The 12,947-nt window shown below is 41.5% G+C and overlaps 1 protein-coding gene across 1 annotated transcript; it reads right to left on the bottom strand.

Moving 5' to 3' along the window:
- Nucleotides 1-6,034: 6,034 nt before the first annotated feature.
- On the bottom strand, nt 6,035-12,605 carry SOD2 (superoxide dismutase 2, mitochondrial). The gene is made up of 4 exons (XM_008637866.2): nt 12,374-12,605; nt 8,677-8,793; nt 7,895-8,074; nt 6,035-6,556 (listed from the first exon to the last, which is right to left on the bottom strand). Exons 1-4 carry the CDS (start codon nt 12,459-12,461, stop codon nt 6,411-6,413), a joined length of 531 nt encoding a protein of 176 aa, XP_008636088.1. The 5' UTR covers nt 12,462-12,605; the 3' UTR covers nt 6,035-6,410.
- Nucleotides 12,606-12,947: the final 342 nt, after the last annotated feature.

The following is a 12,947-nucleotide window of genomic DNA, read 5'->3' as shown; positions in this document are numbered from 1 at the left end:
GATGCAGTATGGGGACAGCTCATCAACTGGCCATGGACATCTTTGCTCTTTTCTACCCATGCAGAACTGCCCTGCAGTGAACAGCTTGGGATTTGGAATAAAAAAATACAGCAGCAAGATCACTGTTTGCACTGTTGTGCAAAATACTGGCTGCTGATGCAAAGTGCTCAGGCAAAGGAAAGAGGGCTTTGATGGGATAGTCCTATATCCCAATAGGATCTAGCTGCTTGGATACTTCTCTGAGGCCACAGAAACATGCTACTTTCTAATGAAGCTGACATCAGAGCCCGCTGTAGAGAAATCTGGGCAGGTCAGCTCAGAATCAGTAGGTGCAGACGTTACTCTCAAAGACCAGTTTCAAGGCTGAGCCCTCATCACTAGCCCACACCTCTGTCCGTTCCACAGTGCCTGTGCCAGACAGCCACATCTGGAACAAAACCATTTAGTTCCATTTAATATCCTGCGCTTTCTTGTATACAAGGCATGGGTTTGCCACTCACACACTCCATGTGCACTGCACAGTTTCATACCAGATGGAGAGAACGCATTTAGGACAGCAAGGAATATCAGCAGATGGACAACAACCAACACTTAACTGCTACGACTTACATTCTAGATAAAACAAAATCCAGGAACAACTCTAATTTCCAGCTAGATAATACAGAAAAGCAGCAATTCTGGCTCTGAGCTGCTTTTGACTGAGCTGGATCTCATGAAGGCAAGCAAAAACTCCCACCAGAGCTTTTGACCTTCAGACAGGCTAATTCCTGTTGATTGCTCCCATTTTATTTAGTTATGCAAACAAGCACCAAGCCCTACACTTAAGCTGTTATAAATAATATCCCTTCATCCCCAAAAAAACAGGTGAGAGTTTTAGTTTTTTGACCCTTATTCTTTCATAAGAATAATAAATAAGCAGAAATTAATGAACACATTTCCTTGTAAATACCAGTACAAATTATTGCAATTAAACCCAGGGAGAGGTGGGGGAGTCCAGATGGAAGAAAAAGTTAAAGTCCTTCTGACACAAGTTCCTCTCAGTGACTTGGGAAACGAACTCAAACACTCAAGGGAGCCAAGAGTCAAGCTCTTCTCCTGGCAGGCTGGCCAAGCTTGTGTGCATCTTTTATAGGAGGAAGAAATCGAAGACAGCTTGATGATGCATTCTTTGAAAGACTGCATTTCCCCTCCTCCCTACAGCCTCTTAACACAACTCTGCTAGAGGGATAAGAGTAGCTGGAAATATCCCAGTGAAGCATTTAGTCAGAAGACAGATACATAGAGAGACAGAGAGCTTTCTTAAACAATACCTTTATGAGCCCAAAAGGTTTTGTTTGAAACAGCTCTGTGTGAATGACCTTTGGAGAAGCCTGAGGCTTGAAGCCCACAACAGCTGCCTTCACAGACAAGACACCAGACTTCCCTGACAGCTGTAGGGCCTGGGGAGCTTCTGGATTCCTGGAAACACTGACAAGTTGTCAATTGTATCCAGTTTTGACCACAGCCAAAGTTCAAAATTCCTGAAAACTGGAACCCCTTGCTTTTAGCTACCTCAGGTCTGAATTTCTAGAGGCAAAACAAGGGTTGCAACATCACAATTTCCTGTCAAGTTCAAATATTGGAATAGTACAAATGAGTCCTTCTCAGAATTGTGAGACTACCTTCAAATCATGACACTTAAATGAACAGATACTCTTTTCTCTTGCCTTCTGATTTGCAGATCTCTGATGTGATGTCAGTGATATTTTTTGTAGTAAGTGAGTAAAAACTTCCAACCTTCTCTTTTAAAAACAAGGCAAAACTGAAATTCCTGTGCAGTAATCTTCTGATACTGTGAGTGTTGCAAAGGTTATGGATAAAAGTAGCTGAATTACCATGCTGCTTGCTTCTAGATCTGACCTTTTAGAGCTACAGTCCTAGCGCCAGTAGCATAAGCCCTTAAGATGCAGGCACTATGGAGCAGCTGGTGAGAAGCAACACAGCTGCAAGGAACAGAACTGCAGAGCTCGTTCCAAAGGAAGTGGGCTCAGTAAGGGACCGCAGGAGAGGTAGGGAGAAGCCAGGGAAGTATAGACTTGGTTCCCTCTCAGAAAGAAGGTGATGGGAACAAGAAAGGACTAAGGAAACATAGTCTAACTGAAGACAGACCTGGACTTTGCAAAGTTTTTACCTTTCCTACCAGAACAAAACTCCGTCACAGGAAGTCAGATTCTTAAAGCCCCTCTCTGCAAATACCAAGTGCAATGACCAGCAACTTTTACATGTTTCCCCAGAGTTCCACAGAAATTAATACTGTAATTAAACTGTAATTTTTTCTTCAAATTTATATGCAACAGGAGCCCACAACTATGGGGACTGCCAGTCACTTCACAAAGCCCTAATGTTAACACTGCCCAAGTGCTGTGCTGTAGGGAGTTCTCTGAGCTCCAGGGATTTGCCATAAATCCAGACATGCTTTAAAACACTGTTACGGGACATATATCAAAGCTGCTTCAGTGGTGTCACAAGGCTGTGTGGGTCCACCACCAGCTCCAGCAGGTCCAGCAGCAGGTTTACCAATTTGTGCTAATTGGTCTATCCATCTCTTTAGGTGAGAAGATCCAGTGAAAAGCTGCTGCAGCAGCAGCCCTATAAAGCAGCACAGTTGTAACTGCAAAGCTCCGTGCCTCAGGTTGCGTACTCCCTGCAGACTTGGCTTAATTGCAGCAGTGTGACAGATTTCATCCCCTGCAGTTAAACCTGTGGTCTCTGGACTTGAAAGACCATTCAGGATGTCATGTACAGTGTCCCTACACAGACACGCTAAGAGCCTGATGAGGCAGATGGGAACCCTAGGAGCATCTTCGCTGTAGTTAGGACTACCTCCCTCTAGCCTCTGCCTGCCTGGCTCTAGTCACAGTAAATTCTTTATTTGACTGTATGTATTACCATAAACCACCTTCTCCACAGCAGCATTGTCTCCTCCCCACATACTGTTCACTGACGAGGGTCACCTTGATTATTTAGAAAGTGGAAATCCAAACACATCCCCTCCTGAGCAGTGAGAACACCCAGCCAGGTTCGTAACCTGACTCTTGGAAATGCAACTTGGAAGCCCGAAGACAACAGAATAAGACAGACGGACACTCCCACCTAGTGGGGAAGGCACAGCTCTGGGTCTCCGGGACAGGAGCTGCTTCAGCTCTGCAGACTCACACACTCCTACCACAGAGCCCCTTGCTTTTTGAATCAACAAGAGTAATAGCAGCTATGACAAAATCTGAGAGCATGACTTTTAATTATTAAGCAGAAAAAAAAGGCAGGTTAAGCCTAACAAGTCACCAGTATTTTTATCTCCTCAGTATTAGACATGACTGCAAACACAACTCTTTCAGTTTATAGTAGCGTAATGATTAACTTCGGCAAGGTCAATGCAACAGGCATGTAAAATATTAGCAGAATGGCACAGTGGCATTTTAAACCTACTTTGCTACACTAGAGAGAACTAAATTCTTGAATGCAAACTAAAGACAAGTAAGTCTTCAGTAAATAAAGAGGCTTTAATGTCTATGAGAGCTTACCAGCTCACAAGCTGAGTCAACTGTCCGTATTTTCTGGAGACAGTTTAGGGGTTTACTACTTTGGGGGGTTTTTAATACATGCTGTAGATAAAGGTAAAATAAAAATTTGGGAGGCGGAAATTAGAAGCTGGAGCGCAAAAGCATCTTCAATCTATTTCCATTTCTGCGTGCTCAGTAAAGACACCCACAGACCCCTCCTGCTTCCGAGCAGGATGTAGGTGCCATCCTGAGGGCTCACTGGGGCTGTCATGGGGGGCGGCAGAAAGGCTGCAAGAGCTCAGTTTGGCTGACCTTGAATTACTCCAATCTGTTCTGGTACAGAACAAGATATGCACACTTTGTGATTCACATTAGCCTTCAAATGTCTTTTTACAGGCCAGCAAAAAGTCACAAACATGCGCTTGCATTTCCCAGCAGCATATTGCCCTTTTGGACCCAACTGCATGTTTCTGAAAAACACTTCGGCCACTAAAACCAGTAATGTGCAAACCAAAGTCTCTGTGTGCAGCAGCTTTGCCACCTGCAAGTATTTATTATGGGATGCACCTGATGCACCCTGTTCTTTCAGGCCATGACACACTATCATTTCCCAGGTTTTGGGTTATGTACTGCAATTTGTTCCCCTCTCTAAAATTATTCCAAGGTTTTATTTGAACATACTGTGGCCTACACACAAATTAACTGTGTCTACAAACACAGCATCTTCATCAGCGACATGGCTAAGCCCTGGGGACTGTCAGGATGCAATTTTGCAACTCTTCTGTTTGGTCCAGGTCAAAGACCAATCCAGCACTGAAATTTGCAAACTCATTGCTCCTGTCATGCGGATCAAGTCTACAAATAATTCCATGCTCATTGATGAGCTCTGCACAGTTCAGGTTGGGGATGACTTTACACACAAACCTATTTTTACCACTAGGGCTAGGAAGCTCTAGGTAGAACAAACAGTTAACTTCATGTTTGAGTAATGGCTTTCAGATTTGTCCAGACAGGGCATTTGAGATCAGCTGTAAGGCTTTCCCTTCCTATTTCTCAATTCATGTAGGGAGACAGACCTGGCCACCACCACAGCAACTACTGTAACACAAAGTGCTAGTTCTCAGCAGCAATTCCAAGTTTACTGCCTAACATGGATTAGTAAGAGGTTTATGCACTTCCACTGCCCAGTCAACATCTTTGCTAGCAGACTTGCTAAATTACAGGCACATACTCCAGCTCATAGTGCCACAAGAACCACTTTCTCCAGATTTCACAGCAGTATGGAATTAAGAGTTTAACCAAGCCCTTACTTCAAATGAACCACATAAGAAACCTTTGTCCTTTACAGCTGTCCACCAGAACAAGCATTAAATAATTTTCACTGCTTCACTGTCCCTACTATTTACCTTCAACAGTTAGTAAGCTCTCATCTTCCTATCCCAGACATTCTCGTTTGTTTACAGCCGAGGATTTCCACATTCGGACTGACACAGGACACAAGGCAGCAGGACTGACTCACCAGCTGACTGGAAGCAGGAGAGGAGCTGAACTTTTTCTTAACCTGATGCACAGCAGAAACTGAGCCTTACCAGCATGTGCTGGGTTTCACACTCCTGCCTTTAGAGCCTCAGCAAGCGCTGGCTATGCTTGAGGAGCTCTCCATAGTTTAAAGCCTCACCACCTGGAGCCAACTCAGGCTTCCTCAACAGCTTAAGCCAGAGCACCAGTCTACAGGCATACTTACCTCCTGTTCCTTTGGAGTGTGCAGTACCAGGATGTCTGGCATACACATTACAGCACTCGCTAACAAAGCCCTGCCTCAGCAGTCACTCATTATGAGGAGCACTCCACCAGTTTTTCAATCTCTGCTATGTGGTACTTCACCGTATGTAATAAGGAACAGAAAAAAACTCCAGTTTCCTTCACCTTCAAGCAGACACTGTGGGAAGTACAACATGCCAACCATTTTTTTCAAGACCATGGGCATGCTCTATTACACCATGCAGGTTACTTCATCCCTGCTTCAAGCATCAAGTTTTATTTGCTACTACTGCTTCAGGAACACGGCTGTGCAGAGACAACTCATACTTGATTCCTCCATGGAATCAGTCTCTTTAGTTAAAGGACGTTCTAAGACATACCTGAACAGCTAGTATGAAATGAGTGTCACATGCTGTCACTGGGCCCCTATATGAACAATCTGCCTGAGCCAGTACTGTAATCTCTTGCCCAAGCTAATGCTTCCAACACCCGTGCGTCAGTGTGATACACAAAGATCTCACTTAAGAGATGCAGGAAGGGGTAGGGATGACTGAAGACAGTCAATTCAGACAGGCACAGCAACACCTATTTCCCCTTTCATTTATCTTTTCAACCTTTATGAAAGCTCTGCAGCCTGTAATACAACAAATTACAAAAGGCATTTTTCTCTTCCAATTGTTTTAAAATCAAGTAACTAGACCAGATATTACTAAAAATGAGTCTCTTGCAGACAGTTACAGAAGATTCTTCTTTTGAGTTTTATTTGTTTATAGCAACAGTAGTACATATTTCCACTTAGGTATTTTAGTGCAACAAGGAAATCCATTACCTTATTAAGCTTCAGCAAGGTGACCTATGTTTCTATATGCAATGAACAGATTAAAGTGTCTCCCTTTGTTGCACAACAGTTTAAAGCTTCAGAACTCTTAAGTAAATACCTCTCACAGAATTAAACAAGCAGACCCTTTGCTTGATTATGAAATGCTTTTGTTGGATGAGTGAAGTGCTTACTGCAGTAGAACAATTCATTTGTAAGCCACAGGCACTACTGCAAGAGTGGTATCAGAGTAGAACTGGTGACATTTTAGTAGTCTGTGCAAGAATTCCACTCTACTTTTTGCAAGTTGCATATCTTGAAGATACATTCTCCCAGTTGATCACATTCCAGATGGCTTTCAAATAATCAGGTCGAACATTTTTATACTGAAGATAATAAGCGTGTTCCCATACGTCAATGCCTAGCAAAGGAATGAGACCTGTGAAAAAAGAGTATGAATTTTTTAAATGCATGAAAACACACTTTACATGTAAAGTTTTATGTTGCATCCCCAAGCTGTTCCCAGTTTCTGAGTCTTACTCTGCAGGAAGACAAAGAGCTCTGCAGCACACGGGTCCTTATTGCAATATTTAACAAAACTGTGCTCACACACACACTCTGCATAAACTCAAAGAGCTGATTCGGGTAAACACATGTATAAATACTCTGGAACTGCCCTGAAGACATAACCAAAACCAGATGAAGTAATTTTTGAAAGGTTTGTATCTTTCGCACAGTTATGCAAGCACTTTCATGAAAAATTACATTATAAAGGTTTCTTGCTATGCCAGCTTGCTTCCAATACTTTAATTACAGGCTATTCATTAAGTGCCTAATTACCTCCTTGCTTTTGTGCTAAAATACCCTTGTTACTGAATTTTTAATGGTAAATTTTCACAGGAGGGAGGGTGAAACTTACCCCCATTATGCTCTATGTCCCTATACTAAATCTGTAATTTCTTTTCCCCCTACTGATAGGCAATACACAAACTGCTGAAAATACATTAAATTCCTTGCCATTCTCTATGAATTCTGTGGAACATGTTTTAAAGGTATCTGCAAAATGATTTGGGTGAATGGACATTGCAGGCAGATTCTCACTGGCCATGACCTCTTCTCTCTGTAAAGGATGTCCAGCCTGCCATTACCACTTCCATGTCTCTCTAAGGAAGTAAGAATATCTTGGATAGAGATTATTGCCAGTGCTGTACTGCTTGCCCACTGTAACATTTAATCACATCCTAGACTAGTTCGGTTGACACTCATTACTCTGTCAATATAAAGGAAGCAATTGTAAGGCTCCATTTTAAACCCAGCCATTGGAACAGGAGTTACTATGTTCATCTTACCCTCTCCTGTTGTCTGGCCTTCACTGACAGTGCTGTGAACAGCTCCTCTGCCAGAGGAAAAAAAATCTGAAGGCAAGAGGCTTAATTTAATCTTGCTTGATATGTGCAAGTTACTCCAGCTACTCAAAAATCCAAGGAAGCTGAATCTAAAATATTGGCCAGTTAAAAAGCACTTTCACAATATGGCCCATCTATTTTCCCTTGGACTAGAAAGACACTTAATCCTACTGCTCTTCAGAGTTTTTAAGTCCTGCTTTACAAATGCTGCTCTAAAAACTGTGTTTTCACTTCTGCTAGAAGAGACATTTGGTTTTCCGGATCTATTTATCCATCAATTTCTTCTCAGCATTGTCCATAAACCACTTTTCAGATCTCATACACTTGCCTATCAAAGCTACAGAACCAGAAGGGAAGGAAAGAAACTTGACCTGTTGTTCCTTGCAAAGGGTCTTGATTTGCACAAGCTGCTATCTGTAGGCGCCCCTGCTCCTTGTTATAGCCAAGCCACCCCCAGCCTGATCCTTGAACACCGACTGATACAGCTGTCAGCTTCTCCTTGAAGTTTGCAAAGGAACCAAAGTCACGCTTGATGGCTTCCATCAGCTCTCCTTTAACAGAAAAAAAGCACAAAAAGACCACAGCCATATAAACCTCCATCAAAACCTCTGAAGTTTATCACAACTGCTTTTGTGAGATCTGTACTATAGGGCCTTTACCTTTAATTGCAGGTCACTTGTAGGCAATCAGTACTCTATCCTCCCCAAGGGGATTCTTTCCTTTAGGCTTTAACTGCTAAACTATCCCTATCCAAACTGGAGCAAAACTCCAGCCACTAGGCTGGGTGGGTCTGCAGCACATTTCTTCCCTTTCTGTGAACCGAATACACACAGCAATTTAATTAGCACAGCTTTGTACAACTATTTTCTCTTATGAAGATGGAAAGGATATATACAGCAACAGCCAGGCATTTTGCAGTGTATACATAATCAGCTCTAGAAATTTAAAATATTTGGTACGGGACTAGCTTTTTATACTCTTGGCTTACATCCAAAACCCCCTCAATACCTCAGAATTTTGGTAACTGTCACATAGAAAGGTGAACTAACTCTGAAAAATAAAGGTTCTCTAGACTTTTTCAAAGTGAGAAAAGATCATCAATTCTACCTATTAATTAGAACTGATGCAATAAACCACTGTAACACGCACCAACCTTTAGGCTCCCCCCCTCCATTAGGAGAAAGGTTTGTCCAGAAGATGGTGTGATTGATATGACCCCCACCATTGAACTTCAGTGCAGGCTGAAGTGACACCTGAGTTGTAACATCACCTAAGGATGCAGAAGATAAAAATACATAAATAAAAACATTATCACCACCACAACAGGCAGGAAGTTTCTATTAGGCTTCCACTGATCTCCAAAATCTTTCTACGAGCATATGACTTATCAATAGAAAACATAAGGTTTGTACTGTTAGCCGTATTTTAGACAGTCACAGACAAACTATAATAAAGATTTATTATCTTTGACCTTTTCTTATGCTGTAATAAGTGATCTGCAATATTGCAACTATTGGGCAGCCCATACTACATACGTAAGACCTACTGCCATTCTACAGAAGAATGAAACAATGAGCACAGCCAGAACTCTTTTGACGACACAACACTTATAAATTCTTCAGTATCATCACTACAAGGCAAGAGTATTACTCACCCATTAGCTCATTGATTTGCAAACTAAGAATTTTTAAACTTCTTTAAACAATTTACAGGGCAAACAGCTTGTGCTTGAGAAAAGTCAGTAAGTACAGTGAGCACATACACAAACAAAATGTTGTTCTCTTTCCTATCTTTTGTTTCACTTGGGGTTTTTTTGGAGGGAGATACTTTCAGAAAAGTGACCCAAATAATTTTACTACACAACAGAATCCTGCATCTGAAATCAAGATTGAACAGCTCTGTACTTCCTCTCCCTCCACAAAATGCTGTATTCCTTGAAGAATTCACTGGTGCCTTGTGTCTCTGAACAGTGCTGCACCACTTCAATACAAATGTTGTCATCATTTTTTTGGCTTTTAAAAGCATTGAAGCATTTCAAAGGTTTTTAAGGCTTTTTCCACCACTGCAATACATTCTTTAGTAAGGAATCAGTGGGGGCAGCTGTTTCCTCCACTCTCAGGACTGAGTGGTAAATTTTCCAAGTCACCTCAACAACACAGACATGAAGACAAGCCTCAGACCAGTAGCACAACTCAAAGCAGCAGTCTATCTGTTACTAAGGTTTTAATTCAGGATTCCATGTTCTCAGCATTTCCTCACAACCTTCACAGATGGCTACAGCACTGAAACAAAGCATCCAATGCAGTCTGTAAAAACATTATTTGCTGGATTTAGATATCAGGTTAAGGATAACAAGTCTCTCAGAGCCACTCAGATGGCATCTTCGGGACATTTTCCCTGAATTTTGCATGGCTTAATGACACTTGCAAGTTCACCCAGAGTATACAACATATAGCAAGCCAGAAACTAAAAAATAACTTAGAAGTCTTTAATGTGTTCATCACTCTTTATTCCACCATCCTTTAGAAGAACCCACTCCTCAGGACTACTAGGAACCAGACATGCCATTTGACCATTGTCCTTGTAAAACAGTATTTGTGCTGCTGAACTTTGCATTGGGGGAAAAAAAAACCCCACAAACAACTGAAAAGGGGTAACTTGCCCTTAAGTTACAGCAAAAGTTTATTGGAATTTATTGGTATAGAGTCCATGGACAATTCAGTAAACCAAGACAAGAAGCTCAGAGGTGCTCGAGAGCAGTCAGCTCGGTTTCTCAGTCTAAGTCATGTAAGAGTACAATCACAGGTCACATCATGGCCGAAGAAGAGCAGGGAAAACTATGGTAGGAACAAGTTTTCACTGAAAGTAAGTTTCAAGTTAATATCCTTCAATTAGCAAATCTGACACATTTTGATGGGCCAGTAGTCAGGACCAGTTGATGCTGAAACAAAGTCCTGCGCTGTCACAGAAGTGCACACGTATTTTCAAATGAACTGACAACATAAGCCAACAGGATGGCTTTTATTTGAGTTTTCTATGCAGATACAGATAGGTGAAGAACATGTTAATCTGAAGAGAATACTTTACTTTCTGTTGCTGAACATAAGACATTGACAAGGTTCTGCTGTCTGGAAAAGAGATATTGATCCGATGTTATATAATCCAACACTGATACACAGCCGAGAAAGATTTTTGCCTGTGCTCAGTTTTAAGTATGAAAAAATAACAACAATATTGACAGAATGAGGTGACAGTTCAGACTTTGCCCTGGTCTTAGAACATTTTCTAGTTAGAGTCAAAATACTGCACACAGTATACTGGGATACCAGTTGGGAAAAAACCAACCAAAGAAACTGCACAATCATGAATATCCCAAGTAACTCTTTGTCTGCTTTGGTGTGCACGACCACAACCAATACATAATCCGTTAGGAAAATAATCTCTGCAGAATCCTTAAGGAAAAATTAATCTCTACCTCTACGTAAAACATTCCAACAGCAAGTGATGAGATGCTATCAAAAGATATGATTTTTTAAAAATAACTCAAAGGATCCACAACGCTGCAAATGCTTCTGATAACCAGAAATTCTGCCTCCAATAGTGGCTGAAGCCTTGGTCATTAAACAGCATCAGTAACAGCAGCAACAGACACACTGCTTTCTTACAGTTCAGGTTCCCTCCCCAGTTGTGTTTGCACTAATTACATCTCCAGAATACACCTTTCCTGGATCTGCCACTGGCAGGGCAAGGCAGCAGTCAGTCTTGATCATCTGACTCTTAATCGAATCTCATCAGTTCATTAATTCAGACTGTACAAGTTATTTTTAGGCTTACTTAGGTACTTGAAAATCCCCATTCTCTATTCGAATACACTGGCAATTAATTGTCAAGGGATACATGGTTCAGGTTTACTCAGATTTTGGCAATTCTCACTTTTACCCAAGCCCAAGCAGATAAATTCTACTGTGAAGCTACCTGGCAAGCAGAGGAAACTGAGTCTATACAGTAATAATTTATCTGAGGTAAACTGATACCTTTTAAGAAGATCAACACAACAGCAACCCAGAAAATATTTCACCTTCTTAAAAAGATATACACATTATTTCACACACTTTCATCAGTTCAACTGAAATACTCAAAATTTAGAAAAAATGCATCTTGTGCTTTAGGGTAGCTCTGCTACAACTGCAAAGTTTCGCAGAAGGAAGCATATCTCCAGTTTTGAGATTGTAACCAAAAATTCCATGATCACTTGCTGCATATTTTAGTGTCTCACATGGGCTTGTGACCTACATGACCCCTAAATCTGACCCAGTGACATAGCTGGCACCCAAATTCCAGTCTCTCCACTGCTTGCTGTATACATTAACTGCACGTTTGTTTTACCTCCACTTGTAGGCAACCGAGATTACGTACCAAGAGTAAGCAGAGCATCTGATGTGAAAACTATCAAGGCCCACAAATTTCACTTTATCTGACTTTGCTATTAACCTTTTACTGCAAAGTACTTGTTCAGCAAAATGACTGCCATTTCCTACTGACTCAAGTCTTTTTTTGGTTCAAGTTACTAATGCAATATGGACTAGATCCACAACAATCAATAATTATCTTCCTCTAGTTTTACAGCACTATAGAGAATGGAATTCATGCTTTTTACTCACATTTGATTTCCAATTATCAGCACCACTGAAGCTACAATGAAAGATTTTCTCCTAACAATACTGCAGTGGCATAATCCAAAACTTTTGTAAGAAAACATTTCCCTCTTTTTTTTTTTTCCTTTTGTAGTTCTCCTGTATCATCTATGCCAATAAGCTTCCATCTCACCTGTTGACTGTGGATATACAAACCTTTTGCCAGTGCCTCTTTGTATTTCTCCTCGGCAACGTTCAGGTTGTTCACATAGGTAGCATGATGCTTGCTGTGGTGCAGCTGCATGATCTCTGCATTAATATGAGGTTCCAGAGCAGCATAGTCATATGGCAAGTCAGGAAGAGTGTGCTTCTGCCTAGACACCAAGCACCCAAAGGGTGCTACCAACTTAGCACTGCTTCTGAGAGGAAAAAAAAAGAAAACCAGAAGGAAGTAGTCTTACTCAGTAAAACTTGGGCTTTGCCAGTGAAATAGACTGAAACCACTAATGTTATGATCAGCTGCTTTAAGTACCTGGGGTGATATCCTAGCCAAAGAAATCCAATTTCCATTTCTCAAGAGCTCAAAGCAAGCATACTTTGCAGCTTGACTGCAAAGATGAATTCACACAAAGGTCACAAATACAGGGCTTTGCAGCGTGATGTTGCTGCTTCTCAAACCGAGCCCCCAGGCCACTGCAAAGACTCGTGCACCCTCCCAAGCATGCAGGTGAGAGAAAAGCAGGGACAGCAATGAAAAGCCAGTAGTAACCTGAATGACATTCAAAGCTTC

Source organism: Corvus brachyrhynchos, unplaced genomic scaffold, assembly GCF_000691975.1.
Source record: "Corvus brachyrhynchos isolate BGI_N302 unplaced genomic scaffold, ASM69197v1 scaffold14, whole genome shotgun sequence".
Classification (NCBI taxonomy): domain Eukaryota; kingdom Metazoa; phylum Chordata; class Aves; order Passeriformes; family Corvidae; genus Corvus; species Corvus brachyrhynchos.
This window is presented reverse-complemented; position numbering and strand designations above follow the sequence as displayed.